Consider the following 27,470-nt stretch of genomic DNA (forward strand, 5'->3'; position numbering starts at 1 on the left):
AACCACCAAAATAATAAAACAAATATTTTAAATTGCCATTGCTACAAAATTTAGTCGCAAGTGGTGTTTATGCTCCTCCCTCTCCAGTTTCCCAAAACAAGTGTGCAGCAAGGATGGATAATGCTATCAACTAATATGACCAAAAAGGCAGTCTTCACAAAAACAGAGATGAGTAAGTAATTGGCCATTCTCCAGTTCTCTGCCAGTCTAAAAACCATACTCTATGTAAGAAGTTGTACTTCTTCTTTCATATAGGGGATTTAGAAAGTGTCTAAATGATGAACTCTAAAGTCTCTCTAAAAACAGCTACTACTACTAATGACAACCTTGTGATGCTAAGGATACAGAATTTGGGCTGAAATAACCAATTACACCATTGTTTACGATTGTGTTTATTGCAAGTGAACTGCAGATAGGAATTTAGAAATCCAGATCTAGATTTGGATATTTTCCACCCGTAGAGAGTGCTCAGCACATGTCAATTCTGCACAAATTGGACATAAATAGAACAGCATCAGGCTGTTAGTTTGATTCGCCATTTCCAGATGGGTTTATTTGGGATTTACATAGCACCATGGAGGCTTTTTTAGGCAAGTTTATATTCCATGCATCCACATCTTAAGTGCAATTTTAGCAGCATTGTTCACATGAGTCGAGGTTCAACATGTTGAGAGTAAAAAAAAAGTTGAGTCAAGGGTTAAAATGAGGCTCAGATACAATGGAATGTAAATGGTGCTGACAGGAATCAAACCTGTGAACTTGCACATTCAGATTGAACAGAAATGCATGGTCACCTCCATTCCACATGCAGCACGTCAACAAGTATTGGAATTTACTGCAATAGTTTTGTCTTCCTATACTCAGACAGGTTCTCCATTTTCACTTGTCGAGATCGTATGTATTTTAATAGTTGGAATATTGTGGCATGTGCGTATTTGCTCTGTGCCAATGCAACAGCAGGCCCGTAAAATTGACTTACTGCTCACCCTGGCAGTTGAACGGTTTGAGAAGTCTTTTGGTGGTCCATATGGAGAAGATGGGCTTGGTACTGGTGAAAAGTATTTCCATTCACAGACTCCATCAGACTTTGTGATCTTGTAGAATGTCTCTCCAGAACCTACTGGGATTCTCACAACATCTCTTTGCTCCTCTGGACTTCGATGCACTGGGCTGCTTAAGATGTATCCTGATGAGTATTTACTTGAAGCCTGTCTCCTATGAGAGCAGCGACCATGCAGAATGTTCTGAAAGGCTTTCCTAAACTCACGGCTGGAACAAGGGTAGATAACTGGGTTGATGCAGCTGTTAAAATAGCCCAGCCAAAAGGTTATTTTGAAAATGGTCACAGATGGTTTGGCTGAAGGGTACAAGGAACCTATAAAAGAAACAAAATCCAGTCAGCATTACTATGCCACAATGTAAAGTAAACAGATGTATACATTTACTGAATTTAGGGGAAATGTTTTCTATATTTTTGTCCAAGAAAATTAAAAAGTTAAAAGAACACTCGCAGAAAAGAAATTATACACTATGTCCTACCTATTATGGTCCTGAAGATGCGGTGCATGACTTCTATTTTTGGTGTTCTTTAAGTTATGCACTGCTTCCTATGATCCTGCACTAGTCAAAACATGGTGTAACAGTTTGTCCTATAATGTTGCTTTAAAATGTAGATCACTTGGTTTTATAGCTCACATTCAGTCTGGACATTTTGTTTAAAGTGAAAATCCACATTGACATGTCACAGTGGTAAGCCATAAAATGTTAACAGCACGAGTCCATGAGCTTGGGCACTGATTCTTAAACTGAAAGGGGGCTTAAGAAGCATCTGAATTCCTCTGCCATAGTTGGAGATTTTCTTGACTGTAAATCTCCAAACCAATTCTCTATCAGTATGTTTCTCTATGTCCATTGCATACTCAATCTACTAAACAGACCATGCCCAAATGTACACTACTCATAAAAAGTTAGAGATATTTGACTTTCGGGTGAAATTTATGGAAAACGTAAAATGGTGATATTATACAGTGATATTATATCATGAAAGTAGGACATTTAAGAAGAAGCATGTAATGGTGAATTCCTCCTTAAAGACACAGCCTTATTTCACCTTAAAGGGGTTGTCCAAGTTATATTTATTGATGACCTATCCTCAGGATAGGTCATCAATATAAGATCGGAGGGGGTCCGACACCCAGCACCCCCTCCGATCAGCTGTTTGAAGAGAAGGCGTGCGCGGTGTCAGCGCTGCCTCCTCTTCACTGTTTACCTTCTAGCCGTTGCATCTGCAGTGGTGAGAAGGTGTAATTACCCCCAAGCCTTCCTATTGAAATGAATAGGACGGCTTGGGTGTAATTACACCTGCTCACCACTGCAGATGCAACGGGTAGAAGGTAAACAGTGAAGAGGAGGCAGCGCTGACACCGCGCACGCCTTCTTTTCAAACAGCTGATCAGAGGGGGTGCTGGGTGTCGGACCCCCTCCGATCTGATATTGATGACCTATCCTAAGGATAGGTCATCAATAAATATAACTTGGATAACACCTTTAAAGGGTTTCTACCACTTGCATATCACATATTTGGTGATCAGACACTAGCGATCCGCTAGTGTCTGATGTAGCTTACAAGCTAATTATTACCTTAATCCGTTCGGCCCATACCTCAAAAAAAGCACTTATATCTTTATGCAAATGAGCCTCTAGGTGCTATGCAGGCGTTTTTCCAGCACCTAGAGGCTCCGTCTACCTTGCAGTTTGCCGCCCATCGCCTCGCTCCAGCACGCCCATCTTCAACTCTATTCGATCCTCCCCCTGCTTCTGCCTTCCGAAATCTCGCGCCTGTGCCGTTCGTCGCGGCATTCGGCGCAGGCGCAGTCAATGTCTGACCGCTCCGTGCTCAGACATTTCCACTGCGCCTGCGCCGATGACATCGGCGCAGGCGCAGTGGAAATGTCTGAGCACGGAGCGGTCAGACATTGACTGCGCCTGCGCCGAATGCCTCCGAATGCCGCGACGAACGGCGCAGGCGCGGGATTTCTGAAGGCTGAAGCAGGGGGAGGATCGAATACGGTAAGAGATGGGCGTGCTGGAGCGAGGCGATGGGCGGCAAACTGCAAGGTAGACGGAGCCTCTAGGTGCTGGAAAAACGCCTGCATAGCACCTAGAGGCTCATTTGCATAAAGATATAAGTGCTTTTTTTGAGGTATGGGCCGAACGGATTAAGGTAATAATTAGCTTGTAAGCTACATCAGACACTAGCGGATCGCTAGTGTCTGATCACCAAATATGTGATATGCAAGTGGTAGAAACCCTTTAAGGACCAGGCCATTTTTTGCAAATCTGACCAGTATAACTTTAAACCGCTTTGACTTATCCAGGCCATTCTGAGATTGTTTCACATATTGTACTTCGTGACACTGGTAAAATGGAGTAAAAAAAAATCCTTTTATTTATAAAAAAATACCAAATTTGCTAAAAATTTTGCAAAATTTGCAAATTTCCAAGTTTCAATTTCTCTACTTCTATAATACATAGTAAACCCTACAAAAATAGTTATTACTTTACATTCCCCATATGTCTACTTCATGTTAGGATCATTTTGGGAATGACATTTTATTTTTGGGGGACGTTACAAGGCTTAGAAGTTTTTAAGGACCAGTTAAGGTCTGAAGTCACTTTGTGAGGCTTGCATAATAGAAACCACCCAAAAATGACCCCATTCTAGAAACTACACCCCTCAAGGTATTCAAAACTGATTTTACAAACATTGTTAACCCTTTAGGTGTTCCACAAGAATTAATGGAAAATAGAGATACAATTTAAAAATGTCACTTTTTTGGCAGATTTTCCATTTTAATATTTTTTTTCCATTTACAAAGCAAGGGTTAGCAGCCAAACAAAACTCAATATTTATGGCCCTGATTCTGTAGTTTACAGAAACACCCCATATATGGTTGTAAACCGCTGTACGGCACACGGCAGGGCGCAAAAGGAAAGGAATGCCATATGGTTTTTGGAAGGCAGATTTTGCTGGACTGTTTTTTTGACACCATGTCCCATTTGAAGCCCCCCGATGCACCCCTAGAGTAGAAACTTCAAAAAAGTGACCCCATTTTAGAAACTACGGGATAAGGTGGCAGTTTTGTTGGTACTAGTTTAGGGTACATAATTTTTGGTTGCTCTATATTACACTTTTTGTGAATGCAAGGTAACAAGAAATAGCTGTTTTGGCACAGTTTTTTTTTGTTATTTACAACATTATCTGACAGGTTAGATCATGTGGTATTTTTATAGGGCAGGTTGTCACAGACGCGGTGATACCTAATATGTATACCATTTTTTTTTATTTATGTAAGTTTTACACAATGATTTAATTTTTGAAACAAACAAAAAAAATCATGTTTTAGTGTCTCCATAGTTTTTTCAGTTTTTGGGTGATTATCTTAGGTAGGGTCTCATTTTTTGCAGCATGAGATGATGGTTTGATTGGCACTATTTTTGGGTGTATATAACTTTTTGATTGCTTGCTATTACACTTTTTGTGATGTAAGATGACAAAAAATTGAATTTTTTACACCGTTTTTATCTTTATTTTTTACGGTGTTCACCTGAGGGGTTAGGTCATGTGACATTTTTATAGAGTAACTTATTACGGACGCAGCGATACCTAATATGTAAACTTTTTTTATTTATGTAAATTTTACACAATGATTTCATTTTTGAAACAAAAAAATATAATGTTTTAGTGTTTCCATAGTCTGAGATCCATAGATTTTTTAGTTTTTGGCCGATTATCTTGGGTAGGGTAGGATTTTTGCGGGATGAGATGACGGTTTGATTGGCACTATTTTGAGGTGCATATGACTTTTTGATCGCTTTCTATTCCACTTTTTGTGATGTAAGGTGACAAAAAATTGTTTATTTAGCACAGTTTTTATTTTTTATTTTTTTATGGTGTTCATCTTAGGGGTTAGGTCATGTGATATTTTTATAGAGCCGGTCGATACGGACTCGGCGATACCTAATATGTATACTTTTTTTTTATTTATGTAAGTTTTACACAATAATATAATTTTTGGAAAAAAAAAAATAATAATCATGTTTTAGTGTCTCCTTATTCTGAGCCATAGTTTTTTTTATTTTTTGTGCGATTGTCTCAGGTAGGGGCTCATTTTTTGCAGGTGAGGTGACGGTTAGATTGGTACTATTTTGGTTGGCGTACGCCTTTTTGATTGCTTGCTGTTGTACTTTTTGTGCTGTAAGGTGACAATTTTTTTTTATTTAGTACATTTTTTTTTTTTTTTTACGGTGTTCATCTGAGGGGTTAGGTCATGTGATATGTTTATAGAGCCGGTCGATACGCACACGGCGATACCTATAATGTCAAATTCCCCCCCCCTATTTTTTACTAATTTATTTTTACTTTATTTGGGGAAAATGACGTTTTTGTTTATTTTTACTTGAAACTTTAAAAAAAAATTGGGGAAAACTAAATTTTTTAAACTTTTTTTCACTTTATTTTTTGTCCCACTTTGGGACTTCAACTTTTGGGGGTCTGATCCTTTACAATGCATTCCAATACTTCTGTAGTGGAATGCATTGGCTGTATGAGTAATACTGTGTGTATTACTCATACAGCTTCCGGCCTGTGAGATCCAGGGGGCTGGATCTCACAAGCTCGTCACCGGAAAGGCTGCGCAATGCCTTCCTTAGGCATCGCGCTGCCTTCCATGCCATTGGGTCCCCCCTACAGCTGCATGGGGACCCAAAGGCACCGCCGCCCACCGCCACCGCAATAGGTAAAAGCCGCAAACCGCAGGTCTGCATTGACCTGCGGTTTGCTGTGATCGCCGACATGGGGGGTCACGGGACCCCCCTGCGCATTTAGCCGAGGTGCCTGCTCAATGATTGCGCGGCGGTGATCAGAAATACACAGGGCGTACAGGTATGCCCTGTGTCCTTAAGTACCAGGACATCAGGGCGTACCTGTACGCCCTGTGTCCTGAAGAGGTTAAAACAAAAGCCAACACCAGTGGTGGGCATACCCCCACAAAAAATCTCAATGTCTGAAAAACTTGTCATGTGGCCTTGAGCATGAATTACAGCTTGACAATAACGTCTCATGCTGTTAACAAGTCGACTTCTTGTCTGCTGATGCATGGCACCCTACTCTTTTTGAAGTGCGGCCCTCAGGTCATTGAGGTTCTAGGGTACAGAGTTACAAGCCTCTACACGGCGTCTCAGCTGATCCCATAAGTTTTCGATGGGATTCAGGTCTGGAGAAAGGGCAGGTCACTCCATTTGAGGTCTCCAGCAGCCATTCCCTAATGATGCGACTTCAAAGAGCTGGCGCGTTGTCGTCCATGAAGATGAAATTAGGCCTGTGTTGTTCATGCAGAGGCACAATGACTGGATTAATGATGTTATTCAAGTAGTATGGGCTTGTCACTGTACCATTCACAAAGTGTAGTTCAGTATTGACTAGACACACCTGCCCACACTGTAACGCCACCACCACCAAAGGCTCATCTGGTGACAACAGCGGCTGTCGTATAGCGTTCTCCTTGACGTCTCCAACATGTTTGGCGGCCATCATTTCTGCTCAGCATGAACCGACTTTCATTAGTGAACAGTTTTGAATGTTCTGACGTGACACTTGGATGCCTCTCAGCTCCCTTAAATGTGCCTGGAGTTGTGAGGCAGTCATCATGCGGTTCCGCAGGCCATTGTTCACAATGAAGGAGTCATCAGTGTGGGATGTGGCCAAAGAACGTCCACTTCTATGGCTTACTGTGACTTTTCCAGTCTCTCTGTATCTCTGTTGCAACCCGCTGATGACACTCTGTGACACTCTTAAGCTCAGTGGCCACTTCTGTCTGAGAACATCCTGCTTGAAGCCTTACAATGGTGAGGTGTTTATCAATGGTTAGGTGTTGTCTTGGTCTCATGATGTCAAAATGTGAACGGCATGATGAGGAGGACTGTTTAGATAACAATTCTAATGGAACCAGGAAATTTATTTCAAGGATCTAATACATGTTGTGAATTTTGCCATTAAGGTCCTTGTTAGAGAACAGCAAGTTGTGCAAAAAGTATGGAAACACTGAATAGTTGGATATGTGCATTCAAAAGTTTAGAGAAGGTCACATTAAGTTCACCTGTAAAGGTTAGAGTGCATTTTAGGTTCATCCTGTAATATTAGCCAGGACCTATCATGGATAAAAAACACAACAGAAATTACCAAAAAAGGCCTTCAGAGGCTTTATTTTCTGAGGAGTCTGAAAAAAGCACAACTCCCAAAACAGCTGCTTGTCAATTTTTACAGGTGCACCATAGAATCTGTTATCACATACTGCATCACAGTGTGGTACTCCGGCTGCTCTTCTGAGGACAAGAAGACCCTCAAGCGCATCATCAGAATGGCTGGCAGAATCACTGGTACTCAGTTACCATCACTGGATGACATCTTCACTGCTCGCTGCAGCAACAGGGCAAAAATTATCTGCGGGGATCCAACTCACCCCGGCCACAGCCTTTTTACGCCCCTACCCTCTGGTAGGCGTCTTAGAGCCCTACATGCCCGCACCACTAGACTGAAGAACAGCTTTTACCCCAAAGCAATGTCTCCTAAATGCTCAGAGACTATTGCCCCTTCCTAGGATAAAAACTACCACAAACTGAAAGTGACTGCTGCATTCATGACCCCATAAGCACTTCCTACTTTGCACTTGCTATACTGTATATATGCTGTGAACTGTAAATAGTAATGCCTTCTAGTGCAATGTTTTTTAGTTTTTTTTTGTGTAATGCTTTAGTTTAAATGTCAGTTCTTGTTCCCCTGTCCATGGCATCTAGGATTGCTCCAAACAGCATTTCATTGTATTGTACATTGTATTACACTGTATTGTACAGTGACAATAAAGGCATCTTATCTTATCTTATATCACCCACAAGTCAAATATTCCTAACTTTTTGTGAGTAGTGTATAGTGACTAGAGCTGAACTACATTACACTAAGACTAGAAGAACTGAATAGTTTCACACCTCTAGCACCTAACTTCAATAGTCTAAGCCAGCAGAGGAACAGACTACCAGCGTTACCATATCTGGCATAGCCGGATAACACTGGGAACCGCTGGATGCCCCATAAATGCCATATTTGTGAAGGACAAATAACCCTGCCTGCTTTCGGATGGACAAATACCATTGCATGCAGTTGTATTTGTCTGGCCAAAAGCAATCATTTATGCTGTAAAGCTACTGGATCCAATTATAATTAATAGGGTTCCAGCAGTGCCCAATGGTATACAGCTCTGCTGGATATGGTAGCTACGTTAGTCTGTATCTCTGCTAGACCAGACTATTGGAGTAAGTATCGAATGTTTTAACCTACCCTTACAACCTCAATGGCAGCAGGAAAAAATGGTTGCATTATCGCAGAATTAAGAGGCATGGGCAAGAAACTGCCAAACTGTAGTACATCTGGGATGAGGCAGAAATGAGAGCGGCTACTTTATATTGACAATGGGTTATCTATTATTACAAATGAGTGAATCTGTGAAAATTATCTTTGCCAGCAGTTTGCTGACAGATCAGTTTTCTTTCATGGGTCATTATTTCAGCTTCCATTGTCTCGGGTTTTGTATAGGACATTTGCTTATTAAAAAAAACCTATGATGTGAAATTATAAGTTTTTTTCACCTCTAACCATTATAGCACTTTACTTTATATCTACTATGCAGACAGCAGTGTAGACAATGGATTATTTCATACAGGTTACCATGGCTACAACCTGTAAAATGTAAATATGCAAATACAGTACAGTGTTTCCTCTAGTCTCAATGAATTCAGAAAGTCTTCAGACTCTAACTTTTTTCACGTTTTTTTCCCCATCAATTTGCACTCAAAACAGAATGTTCGAAATCTTTGGTAATTTATTGAAAAAGAAAAACTAAAATCTTGCATTGAAATAAGTATTCAGATCCTTTACTCAGTACTAAGGCTACTTTCACACTTGCGGCAGTGTGATCCGGCGGGCAGTTCCGTCGTCGGAACTGGCCGCCGGATCCGCCGATCTGCTGCTGCCTGAAAGCATTTGTGAGACGGATCCGGATGCGGATCCGTCTCACAAATGCATTGCAAGGACGGATCCGTCTCTCCGCTTGTCATGCGGACCGACGGATCCGTCTTGTACATTTTTCTCATTTTTACCGATCTGCGCATGCGCATGCCGGAACGACGGATCCGGCATTTCGGTATTCTGAATGCCGGATCCGGCGCTAATACATTCCTATGGGAAAAAATGCCGGATCCGGCGTTCAGGCATGTCTTCAGTTTTTTGGGCCGGAGAGAAAACCGTAGCATGCTGCGGTTTTCTCTTTTGCCTGATCAGTCAAAACGACTGAACTGAAGACATCCTGATGCAAACTGAACGGATTACTCTCCATTCAGAATGCATGGGGATATGCCTGATCAGTTCTTTTCCGGTATAGAGCCCCTGTGACGGAACTCTATGCCGGAAAAGAAAAACGCTAGTGTGAAAGTACCCTTAGTTGAAGAATCTTTGGCAGTGATAACAGCCTCCAGTCTTAATGGGTATGATACCACAAGGTGTTCACTTGGATTTTTATTTATTTTTTGCCATTTTCTGTAGATCCTCACAAGCTCTGTCAGGTTGGATGGGGACCGTCGGTGGACAGCCTTTTTCAGGTCTCTCCAGAGATGTTTGATTAGTTTCAAGTCAGGCCTCTGGCTGGGCCAGTCAAGGACATTGAAAGAGTTGTTCCTAAGCCACTTCTGTGCTGTGTACTTTGGGTCATTGTCTTGTTGGTATGCAGAGCACTAGATTTAGTTTTTATAAAGGATATCTGTGTACTTTGCTCCATTCAGCTTTTCCAACCCTGACCAGTCTCCCTGTCCAAGCTGAAAAACAGTCCCATAGCATGATGCTGCTACCACCATGCTTCACTGTAGGAATGGTGTTGGGTATGTGATTAGCAGTGCCTGGTTTCCTCTAGACATGATGCTTAGAATTGAGCCCAAGAAGTTCCATCTTGGTTTTACGAGACCAGAGAATGGTGTTTCTCACAGTCCGAGAGTCCTTTCTTTAGGTGTTCTTTTTTTCTGCAAACTCTAGGCTTTCATGTGTATTTTACTGAGGAGAGGCTTTTTATTGACCATTCTACCAAAAAGCCCAGATTGGTAGAGTTCTAATATTTCAGATAGCTGAAATATTGGAAGTTTTTCCCATCTGCACATAGGATTTTTGGAGCTCAGCCCGAGTGACAAATACATTCATGGTCAGCTCTTTTACGAAGGACCTTCTCCCAAGATTACTTAGTTTGGTGAAGTGGCCAGCTCTAGGAAGAGTATTGGTTTTTCAAAACTTTTTCCATTTAAGAATAATGTAAGCCACTGTGCTCTTGGCAATCATAACAACAGGCTTTTTTTGTACCATTCTCCAGATCCAGTAAGATACTTCCAATAGAGGAAGACCATGCAGCTGCTATGGGCCTGTGAGGTAAGGGGGCCTGACCATGGATGGAAGTCCCTGTTCCATAATTACACTAACTAAAACTGGCTGCTCACATCCCGAGTTCCTGTTTGGGGCTCAGGACCTGCCTTCTAGCTCCCTACAGGCCCCTTACACAGTCCATGTCTCCACCTGCAGCCTAAAGTGCTCTGTCTGTCTGATAGGTGCTGGAGTGGCCAATCAGCATTTAGGAGTGCTAGCAGAGCGTGCTGCTGATTGCACCAGCAGGGAAACTTTACTGAGCCGTCTGTGCTGTGGGACTGCTGCCATGACTGGGGACCAGGTAGTGGGAGAGGATAATGACAGGGCATTCAGGTAAAATTCAGATTCTTGCTGAGGGGCCCAATGCTTTTTATGTATGCATCTGTCCTCATCTGTACCTGCACATAATCCTGGCTCTAAGCTCCAAAGGCAGTTCCAAAGGCTTTCCTCCTCGTGGCTTGTTTTTTTCTCTGATATGCATTGTCAGCTGTGGAAATTTTAATAGGGCTGTGTCTTTCCAAATCATGTTTAATCAACTGAATTTAATGAAGGAGTAGAAACATCTCAAAGATGATCAAGAAAAATGTGAGGCTCCCAGAGTTAAATTTCAAGTATCATAGCAAAGGGTCTGAACATTTATGTCCATGCAAAATTTTAGTATTTCCTTTTAATAAATTTGCCGAAAATTTTAAAATTCGGTTTTTATTTTCTCATTATGGGATATTGAGTGCAGATTGATGGGAAAAGCTTATTTTATTTTTATTATACCACAAGGTTGCAACATAACAAAATGTTAAAAAGTCAAAGGGTCTGAAGACTTTCTGAATGCACTGTACACTAGAACTAGTACTACTTGAAAAATGGCAAAAAATCATATTTTACATTGTTTGATCTTAACAAGGTTCCAAGTAGAGCTTCAACATGCAACAAGAAGAAATGAGAGTGAGACAAAACATTTTTTGAGGATTCAATTAATTGAAAATAACAATTAAACTGAAACAGGCTGTTTTTCAGCTGATCCAAATTTTAGGACCACATGAGTTTAAAAGGCCAAATCTGTGCAAAGATGTGGATTCATTGTCATTTTCTGTCAGGTAGTCACGCGTTGTGATGGCAAAGGTAAAAAAACTCTCCCTCTTTGAACGTGGTCGGGTTGTTGAACTGCATAAGCAGGGTCTCTCACAGCATGCCATCACTGCTGAGGTGGGACGCAGTAAGATAGTCATTTGGATCCTGAGGGTTATGGAACAAAAAAGTCAAGTGGAAGACCCAAAAAAAATGTCATCAGCACTGAGCCGGAGGATCCAATTGGCTGTCCGTCAAAACACTGGACGATCATCGACCCAAATTAAGGCCCTTACTGGTGCTGACTGCAGCCCCATAACCATCAGACGGCATCTGAGACTGAAGGGCTTCAAAAACAAAAAAATTCTTCAAAGACCTCGTCTCCTTGAACGCCACAGAACTGCTCGTTTGGATTTTGCAAGAGAGCACCAAACATGGGACAGTCAAAGGTGGAAGAAAGTTTTATTCTCTGATGAGAAAAAATTTAACCTTGATGGTCCTGATGGTTTCCAACGTTACTGACAAGCAGATCTCACCTGAGATGTTTTCTACGCGCCACAGTGGAGGGGGCGCCATAATGGTCTGGGGTGCTTTTTCCTTCAGTTGAACAATGGAGCTTCAGAAAGTGCAGGGGCGTCATACGGCCCCTGGCTATATCCAGGTGTTGCAGAGAGCATTCCTCATGACTGAGGGCTCTCGTCTGTGTGTTGTAACGACTGGGTTTTTCAACAGGAGAATGCTACAGTACACAATGCCTGCAGGACAAGGGATTTCTTCCAGGAGAATAACATCACTCTTTTCGCCCATCCTGCCTGCGTGTTCCCCTGATCTAAATCCAATTGAGAACCTTTGGGGATGGATGGCAAGGGAAGTTTATAAAAATGGACAACAGTTCCAGACAGTCGATGGCCTTTGTGCGGCCGTCTTCAGCACTTGGAGAAATGTTCCCACTCACCTCATGGAAACACTTGCATCAGGCATGCCGAAACAAATTTTGGAAGTGATAAACAATAATTGCAGAGCTACTCATTACTGAGTTCATGTTTGGAAGTTGGATTTCTGTTTTGGGGGGGTTTATTATTTTTTTTTGAGGTGTGGTCCTAAACTTTTGATCAGCTGAAAAACAGTCTGTTTCAGTTAATTCATTTTTTTCATTAAATTGAATGCTCAAAAAATGTTTTGTCTCACTCCCATTTCTTCTTATTGCATGTTGAAGCTCTACTTGGAACCTTGTTAAGATCCAGCCAGGCTAAATATGATTTTTTTTGCCGTTTTTCAAGTGGTCTTAAACTTTTGATCAGGACTGTATTATAGAACACATGTGTGTAAGTTAGCACACTGTTATAGAAAAAAATCTAACTGATAAGGTTATGGACCATATAAACCTACAATGTTGTTGAGTTACCTTACCTCCCGACGAAGCTGAGGCGAAACGCACGTTGAGGTTCCTATTCTGAACTGTGCCTGCTGTTTCCACTCTCCATCATGTCTTGTGGTATGCCTTGATTTTGATCATTAGTTGTTTGCTGGGCTCCTCTGTATTCTTTATTATAGGCTGTGCGAATTGTTATATTTTGAGGGTCTAACCTTTCCCTCTATCACTATATTCTAGCCCTTGCTTAAATCTTCTTCTGACTGATTTTTTAGTTGAGCCCTGTTTGGTGGCCATGCATCAGGGTGATGACTGTATGTTTTACACTTAGTAATAGCAACATTATTAATGTTGCTTCATGCAGAATCACCTTGATAGATACCACCTGTATACCCAACATGTCCTCCATCTTTTGGTGGGTGACAGCGGCATAGGCCAGTGGATTGCGGCATCCACCTTTCTGCTGTTTCTCTACTCTGTCATTTTTAGTGTTTTATAAATCATGATATGTCTATTATAATTAAATAAACTATATTTTTGGAATATTTGGGCATTCTTTTTGTTGTTTGTTCTTCAACAACATTGTAGGTTTATATTGTTTATAATCCCTTGCCCATACGTATAGATTGTATATTGAGGCGTTCTTTTTTGGTTCTATATTGATAAAGTTATGGGCGGCAAGGCTGTTGCATAGGGAGCGAAGGCCAGCCCATCAGTTAATGCTTGCTTTGATAAAAAGATGTCAACTATCAATAATATTTACAACGGGCATGTGTGCATGAGAACTTGTACATTGCTTATCAGAGGAAGAGAAGGATGCAGTATAGAAATTACACAAGCTGGAGGAGGCAGTGAGAAACTCTGAGCGATGTTCTGCTGGAAAACCTTGGCATTCATGTGGATGTTATTTTACACATACTATAGTAGCTATCTAAACACTCTACAGACTGAATATACCTCCCTCATGGCAGTGGCAGTGGTATTCCCTAATAGCCATGGACTATTTCAGCAGGATAATACTTCTGTGACACTGCAGAAATTGTTCAGGAATGGTTTGAGGAACGTGGCACAGAGTTCAAGCTGTTGACTTGAGCTCCAAATTCCCCAGATCTCTATCCACTTCAGAGAGAGAGAGAGAGAGAGAGAGAGAGAGAGAGAGAGAGTTGTGAGGTGTCTTATAGGCCAGGCAATGCTCCTCTGGGTTTCTGGGAAAAAGATATGCAAATTAGCTTTCATTCGAAAAAGAAAAGAAAGCTAAGCCTCTTCTTCCACCACATGTAAGCTAGCTATCCTATAAGTCAATATTTGACCTATTAAACAGGCTTTGAGTAATTACTTGGATAATAGCTGTTTCTCCTGCCTAATAGGAGTGAGCAGTCTTATCGGCTAGGCAACACTCTTGCAGGTTTTTGGTGAGATAAATATTCAAATTAGCTTTCCTTACAAAAAGAAAATAAAAAAGGGTGGCTTCACACATGGTGCAAAAATCCACCAGAAAATATGCAGACGAGGATTTTTGCAAAAGTGAGTATTTTGCAACACAAGGGGAATCTACACAAAGTTAATGTTATGGCTAATCCATCCATATACACATATAACACCAACCTCTAATGTCAGACACAATGTTTTCTATTTTTGCCCTGATCCCATAAGGCTCCCACATTCCAAACATAGCTTGCCAAACATAATTTATTTTGCATTACTATAGGATCCATACAGTAATTTCTTGATTTGACAGATCTGACATTTCAAGATGGATTGAATGTTCATGACACAATGCAGCCCCTAATTAAATTACCTGTGGAAGACACATGTATAGTACTAAGCAATAGGGATGAGCGAACTCGAACTGTATAGTTCGGGTTCGTACCGAATTTTGGGGTGTCCGTGACACGGACCCGAACCCGGACATTTTCGTAAAAGTCCGGGTTCGGGTTCGGTGTTCGTCGCTTTCTTCGCGCTTTTGTGACGCTTTCTTGGCGCTTTTTGAAAGGCTGCAAAGCAGCCAATCAACAAGCGTCATACTACTTGCCCCAAGAGGCCATCACAGCCATGCCTACTATTGGCATGGCTGTGATTGGCCAGAGCACCATGTGACCCAGCCTCTATTTAAGCTGGAGTCACATAGCGCCGCCCGTCACTCTGCTCTGATTAGCGTAGGGAGAGGTTGCGGCTGCGACAGTAGGGCGAGATTAGGCAGATTAACTCCTCCAAAGGACTTGATTAACTGATCGATCTGCAGCTGTGGATCATTGAGCTGCTGATCCTCAATTGCTCACTGTTTTTAGGCTGCACAGACCGTTTGTCAGTCACATTTTTCTGGGGTGATCGGCGGCCATTTTGTGTCTTGTGGTGCGCCAGCACAAGCTGCGACCAAGTGCATTTAACCCTCAATGGTGTGGTTGTTTTTTGGCTAAAGCCTACATCAGGGTGAAGCTGTCACACCAAGTGCATTTAACCAGCAATAGTCTGTTCATTTTTTGGCCATATACAAAATCAGGGGCAAGCTGCGCCTGTCACCAAGTGCATTTAACCCTCAATGGTGTGGTTGTTTTTTGGCTAAAGCCTACATCAGGGTGAAGCTGTCACACCAAGTGCATTTAACCAGCAATAGTCTGTTCATTTTTTGGCCATATACTAAATCAGGGGCAAGCTGCGCCTGTCACCAAGTGCATTTAACCCTCAATGGTGTGGTTGTTTTTTGGCTAAAGCCTACATCAGGGTGAAGCTGTCACACCAAGTGCATTTAACCAGCAATAGTCTGTTTATTTTTTGGCCATATCCCAGTCTAATTCTGTCACTAAATCCATACCGGTCACCCAGCGCCTAAATACTAGGCCTCAAATTTATATCCAGCTAAATCTGTCCCTAGTGCTGTAGCTGGGCGAGTTATTTAGTGTCCGTTCAAGCACATTTCTTGTTCTGGGTTGAAATACAATTCCCAATTTAGCAATTTCATAATTTAGTGGTTTCTGCTATATCAGAGCTATTTGAAATCTATCCCTAAAAGGGTATATAATATTCAAGGTGCACATTGGGTCATTCAGAATAACTTCACACACACCCGCTACTGTGTATTTCCAAGTCTAATTCTGGCACTAAACCCATACCTGTCACCCAGCGCCTAAATACTAGGCCTCAAATTTATATCCCGCTAAATCTGTCCTTAGTGCTGTAGCTGGGCGAGTTATTTAGTGTCCGTTCAAGCACATTTCTTGTTCTGGGTTGAAATACAATTCCCAATTTAGCAATTTCATAATTTAGTGGTTTCTGCTATATCAGAGCTATTTGAAATCTATCCCTAAAAGGGTATATAATATTCAAGGTGCACATTGGGTCATTCAGAATAACTTCACACACACCCGCTACTGTGTATTTCCAAGTCTAATTCTGGCACTAAACCCATACCTGTCACCCAGCGCCTAAATACTAGGCCTCAAATTTATATCCCGCTAAATCTGTCCTTAGTGCTGTAGCTGGGCGAGTTATTTAGTGTCCGTTCAAGCACATTTCTTGTTCTGGGTTGAAATACAATTCCCAATTTAGCAATTTCATAATTTAGTGGTTTCTGCTATATCAGAGCTATTTGAAATCTATCCCTAAAAGGGTATATAATATTCAAGGTGCACATTGGGTCATTCAGAATAACTTCACACACACCCGCTACTGTGTATTTCCAAGTCTAATTCTGGCACTAAACCCATACCTGTCACCCAGCGCCTAAATACTAGGCCTCAAATTTATATCCCGCTAAATCTGTCCTTAGTGCTGTAGCTGGGCGAGTTATTTAGTGTCCGTTCAAGCACATTTCTTGTTCTGGGTTGAAATACAATTCCCAATTTAGCAATTTCATAATTTAGTGGTTTCTGCTATATCAGAGCTATTTGAAATCTATCCCTAAAAGGGTATATAATATTCAAGGTGCACATTGGGTCATTCAGAATAACTTCACACACACCCGCTACTGTGTATTTCCAAGTCTAATTCTGGCACTAAACCCATACCTGTCACCCAGCGCCTAAATACTAGGCCTCAAATTTATATCCCGCTAAATCTCTCGTTACCCACCGCTGTACTGTTGTTGCTGGGCAAGATATTTAGTGTCCGTCAAAGCACATTTTTTGTTCTGGGTTGAAATACAATTCCCAATTTAGCAATTTCATAATTTAGTCGTTTCTGCTATATCAGAGCTATTTGAAATCTATCCCTAAAAGGGTAGATCATATTGAAGGTGCACATAGGGTCATTCAGAATAACTTCACACACACGCTTCTGTGGATTTCCAAGTCTAATTCTGTCACTAAATCCATACCGGTCACCCAGCGCCTAAATACTAGGCCTCAAATTTATATCCCGCTGAATTTGAATACAATACATTGGGCCAAATAATATATTTGTTGTTGTGGTGAACCATAACAATGAGAAAAACATCTAGTAAGGGACGCGGACGTGGACATGGTCGTGGTGGTGTTAGTGGACCCTCTGGTGCTGGGAGAGGACGTGGCCGTTCTGCCACATCCACACGTCCTAGTGTACCAACTACCTCAGGTCCCAGTAGCCGCCAGAATTTACAGCGATATATGGTGGGGCCCAATGCCGTTCTAAGGATGGTAAGGCCTGAGCAGGTACAGGCATTAGTCAATTGGGTGGCCGACAGTGGATCCAGCACGTTCACATTATCTCCCACCCAGTCTTCTGCAGAAAGCGCACAGATGGCGCCTGAAAACCAACCCCATCAGTCTGTCACATCACCCCCATGCATACCAGGGAAACTGTCTCAGCCTCAAGTTATGCAGCAGTCTCTTATGCTGTTTGAAGACTCCGCTGGCAGGGTTTCCCAAGGGCATCCACCTAGCCCTTCCCCAGCGGTGAAAGACATAGAATGCACTGACGCACAACCACTTATGTTTCCTGATGATGAGGACATGGGAATACCACCTCAGCATGTCTCTGATGATGACGAAACACAGGTGCCAACTGCTGCGTCTTTCTGCAGTGTGCAGACTGAACAGGAGGTCAGGGATCAAGACTGGGTGGAAGACGATGCAGGGGACGATGAGGTCCTAGACCCCACATGGAATGAAGGTCGTGCCACTGACTTTCACAGTTCGGAGGAAGAGGCAGTGGTGAGACCGAGCCAACAGCGTAGCAAAAGAGGGAGCAGTGGGCAAAAGCAGAACACCCGCCGCCAAGAGACTCCGCCTGCTACTGACCGCCGCCATCTGGGACCGAGCACCCCAAAGGCAGCTTCAAGGAGTTCCCTGGCATGGCACTTCTTCAAACAATGTGCTGACGACAAGACCCGAGTGGTTTGCACGCTGTGCCATCAGAGCCTGAAGCGAGGCATTAACGTTCTGAACCTGAGCACAACCTGCATGACCAGGCACCTGCATGCAAAGCATGAACTGCAGTGGAGTAAACACCTTAAAACCAAGGAAGTCACTCAGGCTCCCCCTGCTACCTCTTCTGCTGCTGCCGCCTCGGCCTATTCTGCTGCTGCCGCCTCGGCCTCTTCCTCCGCCTCTGGAGGAACGTTGGCACCTGCCGCCCAGCAAACAGGGGATGTACCACCAACACCACCACCACCACCTCCGTCACCAAGCGTCTCAACCATGTCACACGCCAGCGTTCAGCTCTCCATCTCACAAACATTTGATAGAAAGCGTAAATTCCCACCTAGCCACCCTCGATCCCTGGCCCTGAATGCCAGCATTTCTAAACTACTGGCCTATGAAATGCTGTCATTTAGGCTGGTGGACACAGACAGCTTCAAACAGCTCATGTCGCTTGCTGTCCCACAGTATGTTGTTCCCAGCCGGCACTACTTCTCCAAGAGAGCCGTGCCTTCCCTGCACAACCAAGTATCCGATAAAATCAAGTGTGCACTGCGCAACGCCATCTGTGGCAAGGTCCACCTAACCACAGATACGTGGACCAGTAAGCACGGCCAGGGACGCTATATCTCCCTAACTGCACACTGGGTAAATGTAGTGGCAGCTGGGCCCCAGGCGGAGAGCTGTTTGGCACACGTCCTTCCGCCGCCAAGGATCGCAGGGCAACATTCTTTGCCTCCTGTTGCCACCTCCTCCTTCTCGGCTTCCTCCTCCTCTTCTTCCACCTGCTCATCCAGTCAGCCACACACCTTCACCACCAACTTCAGCACAGCCCGGGGTAAACGTCAGCAGGCCATTCTGAAACTCATATGTTTGGGGGACAGGCCCCACACCGCACAGGAGTTGTGGCGGGGTATAGAACAACAGACCGACGAGTGGTTGCTGCCGGTGAGCCTCAAGCCCGGCCTGGTGGTGTGTGATAATGGGCGAAATCTCGTTGCAGCTCTGGGACTAGCCAATTTGACGCACATCCCTTGCTTGGCGCATGTGCTGAATTTGGTGGTGCAGAAGTTCATTCACAACTACCCCGACATGTCAGAGCTGCTGCATAAAGTGCGGGCCGTCTGTTCGCGCTTCCGGCGTTCACATCCTGCTGCTGCTCGCCTGTCTGCGCTACAGCGTAACTTCGGCCTTCCCGCTCACCGCCTCATATGCGACGTGCCCACCAGGTGGAACTCCACCTTGCACATGCTGGACAGACTGTGCGAGCAGCAGCAGGCCATAGTGGAGTTTCAGCTGCAGCACGCACGGGTCAGTCGCACTACAGAACAGCACCACTTCACCACCAATGACTGGGCCTCCATGCGAGACCTGTGTGCCCTGTTGCGCTGTTTCGAGTACTCCACCAACATGGCCAGTGGCGATGACACCGTTATCAGCGTTACAATACCACTTCTATGTCTCCTTGAGAAAACACTTAGGGCGATGATGGAAGAGGAGGTGGCCCAGGAGGAGGAGGAGGAGGAGGAGGAAGAGGGGTCATTTTTAGCACTTTCAGGCCAGTCTCTTCGAAGTGACTCAGAGGGAGGTTTTTGGCAACAGCAGAGGCCAGGTACAAATGTGGCCAGCCAGGGCCCACTACTGGAGGACGAGGAGGACGAGGATGAGGAGGAGGTGGAGGAGGATGAGGATGAAGCATGGTCACAGCGGGGTGGCACCCAACGCAGCTCGGGTCCATCACTGGTGCGTGGCTGGGGGGAAAGGCAGGACGATGACGATACGCCTCCCACAGAGGACAGCTTGTCCTTATCCCTGGGCAGCCTGGCACACATGAGCGACTACATGCTGCAGTGCCTGCGCAACGACAGCAGAGTTGCCCACATTTTAACCTGTGCGGACTACTGGGTTGCCACCCTGCTGGATCCACGCTACAAAGACAATGTGCCCACCTTACTTCCTGCACTGGAGCGTGATAGGAAGATGCGCGAGTACAAGCGCACGTTGGTAGACGCGCTACTGAGAGCATTCCCAAATGTCACAGGGGAACAAGTGGAAGCCCAAGGCCAAGGCAGAGGAGGAGCAAGAGGTCGCCAAGGCAGCTGTGTCACGGCCAGCTCCTCTGAGGGCAGGGTTAGCATGGCAGAGATGTGGAAAACTTTTGTCAACACGCCACAGCTAACTGCACCACCACCTGATACGCAACGTGTTAGCAGGAGGCAACATTTCACTAACATGGTGGAACAGTACGTGTGCACACCCCTCCACGTACTGACTGATGGTTCGGCCCCATTCAACTTCTGGGTCTCTAAATTGTCCACGTGGCCAGAGCTAGCCTTTTATGCCTTGGAGGTGCTGGCCTGCCCGGCAGCCAGCGTTTTGTCTGAACGTGTATTCAGCACGGCAGGGGGCGTCATTACAGACAAACGCAGCCGCCTGTCTACAGCCAATGTGGACAAGCTGACGTTCATAAAAATGAACCAGGCATGGATCCCACAGGACCTGTCCGTCCCTTGTCCAGATTAGACATTAACTACCTCCCCATAACCATATATTATTGGACTCCAGGGCACTTCCTCATTCAATCCTATTTTTATTTTCATTTTACCATTATATTGCGATGCTACCCAAAGTTGAATGAACCTCTCCTCTGCCTGTGTGCTAGGCCTAAATATATGCCAATGGACTGTTGCAGTGGTGGCTGACATGAAGCCTGATTCTCTGCTATGACATGCAGACTAATTCTCTGCTGACATGAAGCCAGATTGTCTGTTACGGGACCTCTCTCCTCTGCCTGGGTGCTGGGCCTAAATTTATGACAATGGACTGTTGCAGTGGTGGCTGACGTGAAGCCTCATTCTCTGCTATGACATGCAGACTGATTCTCTGCTGACATGAAGCCAGATTGTCTGTTACGGGACCTCTCTCCTCTGCCTGTGTGCTAGGCCTAAATATATGCCAATGGACTGTTGCAGTGGTGGCTGACGTGAAGCCTGATTCTCTGCTATGACATGCAGACTGATTCTCTGCTGACATGAAGCCAGATCCTCTGTTACGGGACCTCTCTCCTCTGCCTGTGTGTGTGCTGGGCCTAAATATATGCCAATGGACTGTTGCAGTGGTGGCTGACGTGAAGCCTCATTCTCTGCTATGACATGCAGACTAATTCTCTGCTGACATGAAGACAGATTCTCTGTTACGGGACCTCCCTCCTCTGCCTGGGTGCTGGGCCTAAATATATGCCAATGGACTGTTGCAGTGGTGGGTGACGTGAAGCCTCATTCTCTGCTATGACATGCAGACTGATTCTCTGCTGACATGAAGACAGATTCTCTGTTACGGGACCTCTCTCCTCTGCCTGTGTGTGTGCTGGGCCTAAATATATGCCAATGGACTGTTGCAGTGGTGGCTGACGTGAAGCCTCATTCTCTGCTATGACATGCAGACTAATTCTCTGCTGACATGAAGACAGATTCTCTGTTACGGGACCTCCCTCCTCTGCCTGGGTGCTGGGCCTAAATATATGCCAATGGACTGTTGCAGTGGTGGCTGACGTGAAGCCTCATTCTCTGCTATGACATGCAGACTAATTCTCTGCTGACATGAAGCCAGATTGTCTGTTACGGGACCTCTCTCCTCTGCCTGTGTGTGTGCTGGGCCTAAATATATGCCAATGGACTGTTGCAGTGGTGGCTGACGTGAAGCCTCATTCTCTGCTATGACATGCAGACTAATTCTCTGCTGACATGAAGACAGATTCTCTGTTACGGGACCTCTCTCCTCTGCCTGTGTGTGTGCTGGGCCTAAATATATGCCAATGGACTGTTGCAGTGGTGGCTGACGTGAAGCCTCATTCTCTGCTATGACATGCAGACTAATTCTCTGCTGACATGAAGACAGATTCTCTGTTACGGGACCTCTCTCCTCTGCCTGGGTGCCGGGGCCTAAATATCTGAGAATGGACTGTTCCAGTGGTGGGTGACGGGAAGCCAGATTCTCTGCTATGGAACCTCTCTCCAATTGATTTTGGTTAATTTTTATTTATTTAATTTTTAATTTAATTCATTTCCCTATCCACATTTGTTTGCAGGGGATTTACCTACATGTTGCTGCCTTTTGCAGCCCTCTAGCTCTTTCCTGGGCTGTTTTACAGCCTTTTTAGTGCCGAAAAGTTCGGGTCCCCATTGACTTCAATGGGGTTCGGGTTCGGGACGAAGTTCGGATCGGGTTCGGATCCCGAACCCGAACATTTCCGGGATGTTCGGCCGAACTTCTCGAACCCGAACATCCAGGTGTTCGCTCAACTCTACTAAGCAATCTTTTACATTAATGTATTAATGGCTGAGGAGTTTCATTTTGCATTGTTTAGAAGAGACAAAAAGTTGTTGCTATCAGTCTTTGCTTGTACAGATGTAAAGATCAATCACTAGCTACCTTCTCTGCTACAATGCAGAACTCTGGAAATATGGTAAAACAAACATGAAATATGAGATAAGAATCCACTTCACAACACTATAATATCATGAAAGTGGATGACATGCCAGGGACTGTCCACTTTTTGAAACCTCTTTAACTAATAATAATCATCATTGTCATCATCCTAAAGTCTTATGTAACATATGCCTGAGAAACGACAAAGCTCTAATAAAACAGCACCCATTTGTACTCACATTGGAATACCTGTCAATGGTGTTTTCCTCTTTTTTGAAAATATCCCTTTAGCATCTTATCAACCTCCACACAAACATCATCTGAAGAGTTACCTCGTCTATAGCCAACAGTTTAAATGTCACAAAGCACTGAAGGCCATGCAGCACTGAAAAGAACCTGTCCCATTGTACATGTAGTCCTACGTGTGGGAAATGATTTTATTTTCATATTCATATCTCTCTTTTTTCTATGGTTAGGAGTCTAGTGGGAGGAGTGATAGAGATGGCTGTCAGTCACTGATTAAGACCAGAAATCATTGGGCCCCATAGCAACAATCTGAATTGGGCCTCATGCCCTGTTCCTAGTCCCTCCGACTACCTGTCCCTTGGTGCCACCACTACCTGCCCTAGCTCCTCTGCACCGTCCCCTTTTCACCTGCAAACTCAGGAGTAGTCCACCTTGCGTGACGGCCAAACCGTTTCCTTATGTAGTGATAGATCTCCTGCATAATGCTGAACAGCTAGTAACAATACCTACATTCACACTACCGCATTTTCAATCCACGTCTGATCCGCATTTTTGGTGGATAGCATGCAAACCCATTTGTTTCTATGGGGCCGTGAAAAATGCGGACAGCACACCACCGATTAAGACAGCCTACTGGATTTTGAAGCCCACAGTGAACAGAGATTAAATGAATAAAGAACAAGTTATCCCGAATCTTTTTCCACAAGAATCTATTGAGAGGAATATCGATGAGAGGAATTTATCATGGAGAGAATTTAGAAAGTCAATTTTGCAGGAGTCTACGTTGCCATGATTTGCACCAAATTTATCATGTTACACAATGTTTCAAACATTTGACGCATCTTTAAGTTGAACATGCCTGTCTTGTGATGTTACTCCACTTTTTATGTTACCTCTTTACTGATAAGATTGACACTGAGTTCAAAACCCAAAAAACTAAATAAAAAGTTACAATTGATAAATCTGACTTATTTTGGGACTTTTTGAAACCAGAACTCTGGAGTGCATGCCTTTATAAAATCTTCTGGCAAGATGAAAGAACTAGTTTTCAGCAATATTATTTAAGGTATGTTCACATGTGGCAGATTTTTTGCAGAGAATGTGTTCCATACACCTGAATGGAATAATTTCTGCAGCATATGGCACAGTCAGAGGAACTTCTACAACATGTCTGCTTGTGACCATGCTTTTAGGCTAGGGCTTGCATGATAGCTCTGACCATACAGCACAAGGAGTGCAATTTGGCATTGTGACATTGCATCTGATGATTGTCAAAGAGAATTTTTTGAGGCATTCAACATGCAGAGACTCTGGCACAACCATGGCCAGAAAATCCAAACTTGTTGAACTTTTGGCCACAGGTCATAAGTTGCGCGTGATTTTGCTATCATAGACCACAATGGAAGCTGCATGCTACTGCTTGTGACCAGCCCAAAATGTGGTTGTTTTCTTATAGCCAAACTGAAATTCTAAAATAGTTGTAGAACAAGTTGCAAACAAATTGTACAACTACCATGACTGCATTATTTGTCTGAGACTTGATGTCATATGCTGAAAGATACTGTGTGGCCCTGGTCTAATCGTTGTCTAACAATATGAGCTTAAACTGATATGTGCTCACTTATCAAAGTGTGGCTAGATTAATTTTCCATTCAGCAAACCACTCATACACAGGGAGCATAGAATGATTCAGCCGTTTGCTGTCTAGACCTCCAAACCATTTCCTGACCTACTCCCTTGATATTTGGGATAGTGCTGGCTATTTTTGTACATCATTTGAATTTCCCCTGACAATATGCATAGCTGAGCATTTTGTATTTTACTTGTGAACTAAAGGATGACATGAGATTGAGGGATATGTTTAGGGACTAGGCCCCTATAAGGGAAAGGTTCCAGGTGGGGTCATCCCTATCGAGGCGGGTGCTCCGTATTGCTAGGTAGGGACGGTTTAGCCCCTATCCCAACCAATGTCTAGGGCATTTACTTAGGGGGCTATGTAGTTTTATGTCCCCGGAAGAATAACAGCAATTATACGGACCCCGTCATTTGATTATCTAGGACGGTTGAAAGGTAGACATTCATCTGAGTACAATCTCAACTAATTGGTATTTCCATTTATTTATGGCTTTTTTTTATTTGTATTTTTAATACGTCCTTTTGTGTCATATTCTTTATATAGATTTTCTCACCATTTTTTCTTTAGCACTATGTTGGTTTATCCTTTTAATTATTATGAGTAAAAGCTATTCAGCTTTAATGTCCTCAGCCTAGGTCTTTTTTCTAATGATTTCTTGCTGTATTTTACTTGCTGTATCTGATGGGTCTTCCCTTGCTTCCCTGGCCCAGTCCCATCCTTGGTAATTTAAGGGTATGGCCGTATATTCAGATTTCTTGATGTGGTTTTGGAAGCCAAATCAGGAGTGGATTCTAAAAAGGGAGAAAAAAACTACTTCTTCTCTTTTCTGAATTCACTCCTGGTTTTGGCTTCCAAAACTGCGTCAAGAAACTGGAACGTGTGGTCATTTCCTTAGTGAATCTATAAATGATTTCGAAATAACTACAAGTCAAAATGCTAAATGTATGGGCCAACTGTCGAGAACTCGAGGCAGATTAAAGTTCTTGAGCTGCAAAACACAAAATCTGTAAAAGGGTCTACAACGTACTATTTATAAAATTAATTTCTTCTTATTAGGTAGAAGGCTCCTATCAGGACTGAGGTGCGACTGTTACAGTAGGGCTGCACCCTGTCTATAGAATGGGAAAAATTTGAGTTTCAGAGTATCTATTTATTTTCATAAGCACAACTTGCCAAGATACTAGCTAGCATGAAATAAAATATTACTTATAGACACTGATGGAACCCCACCCCACCTGAAGAGAAAGATGATCAATGAGATTTTGCAAAATGTAAATGGCTTTACAGAGCGGAGCTCCAGAGACACCGAGGGATTGTGCAGTCTACTGATTTCTGTGAAGGCAAAAGTCATATTTTTGAAAGCGGATGAGGTTGGAAATTTTAATGTAATCCCCTGAAGCAACATTGCTAAACAATTATGGATTTGAAGGCCCTGAGCAGAATACAAATACACATAGAGCAATCCCTCGCTCCTTGAGCTGCTCTTTGAAAGGCTACTTATATCTGCACATGTTGGACAGTTGGAGGTACAGATAAGGAAGCTTATTGTAAATGTCAATATAAAGACTCAGAAAAGTGTTTTATGTTCTTTATGATGTGATAACTCGCAAAACAGAAGTTTATGGATTTCTAAGATTATGATTTTATGTGCCCAGTGACCGGCCCTTTATCTGTTGTATGGTTTAGCTATTATTCAGTAAATAAGCAATGCTTACTGCTATACGAATGCAGGTACCAACACCAGTATATCAGAAAGAAACATTTATTTTGCCTTGTATCTTTTTATTTCTTTACTAAAATTTTTTTTTTATCTTACAGCTTTCTATTACTGTCTCTTTCTTTTTTAGGTTTAGGGCTCTTTCACACTTGCATTGTCCGGATCCGTTGTGTACTCCACTTGCCGGAATTACACGCCGGATCCGGAAAAACGCAAGTGAACTGAAAGCATTTGAAGACGGATCCGTCTTCAAAATGCGTTCAGTGTTACTATGGCAGCCAGGACGCTATTAAAGTCCTGGTTGCTATAGTAGTAGTGGGGAGCGGGGGAGCAGTATACTCACCGTCCGTGCGGCTCCCGGGGCGCTCCAGAATGACGTCAGAGCGCCCCATGCGCATGGATGACGTGCCATGTGATCACGTCATCCATGCATGTGGGGCGCCCTGACGTCACTCTGAAGCGCCCCGCTCCCCACTACACTTTACCATAGCTTCCAGGACTTTAGCGTCCCTGCAGCCATGGTAACCATTCAGAAAAAGCTAAACGTCGGATCCGGCAATGCGCCGAAACGACGTTTAGCTTAAGGCCGGATCCGGATTAATGCCTTTCAATGGGCATTAATTCCGGATCCGGCCTTGCGGCAAGTGTTCAGGATTTTTGGCCGGAGCAAAAAGCGCAGCATGCTGCGGTATTTTTCTCCGGCCAAAAAAACGTTCCGGATCCTGATGCATCCTGAACGGATTTCTCTCCATTCAGAATGCATTAGGATAAAACTGATGGGTTCAGCCAAATAAGTAGGGGGGAACAGCTGTAAGGTGAAAAGTTCTATTCCTTTAAACAATCCATGTTATTTCGATATGCACCACACCTCTCTTAGAATGGCTCTCCATAATTACTAAAATACAGCCATAGATCGTACTACATATCAAATGTGGGGAAAGAAAGTAGTTAGACTAGATGTAAAGTAATTAACACGTTAGGGATGTCATAGACCTTCACAAGATCCATTTTAGAACAATATTTATTGGCGATTATGTAAGACACAAAACCACATGGAGGGATACCAAGATACTGGTCTAATGAATGCTAGCATATCCACTATTAGCATGTTAAGGCCTTCTAGTCACTTACAACTCAATACCAAAACTTAAAGGGCATCT

General features: G+C 43.5%; 1 protein-coding gene across 1 annotated transcript in view; it reads right to left on the reverse strand.

Annotated features, from left to right (window-relative positions):
- Positions 1 to 540: 540 nt before the first annotated feature.
- Positions 541 to 27,470, reverse strand: part of LOC122924034 (alpha-1A adrenergic receptor-like) — a 51,054-nt gene continuing 24,124 nt past the window's right edge. The window contains exon 2 of the mRNA XM_044274950.1: positions 541 to 1,375. Coding sequence (XP_044130885.1) covers positions 861 to 1,375 — 515 coding nt within the window. The 3' untranslated portion in view covers positions 541 to 860. The remainder of the gene's footprint in view (positions 1,376 to 27,470) is intronic.

The sequence above is a fragment of the Bufo gargarizans genome, unplaced genomic scaffold, assembly GCF_014858855.1.
Source record: "Bufo gargarizans isolate SCDJY-AF-19 unplaced genomic scaffold, ASM1485885v1 original_scaffold_2152_pilon, whole genome shotgun sequence".
Lineage (NCBI taxonomy): Eukaryota > Metazoa > Chordata > Amphibia > Anura > Bufonidae > Bufo > Bufo gargarizans.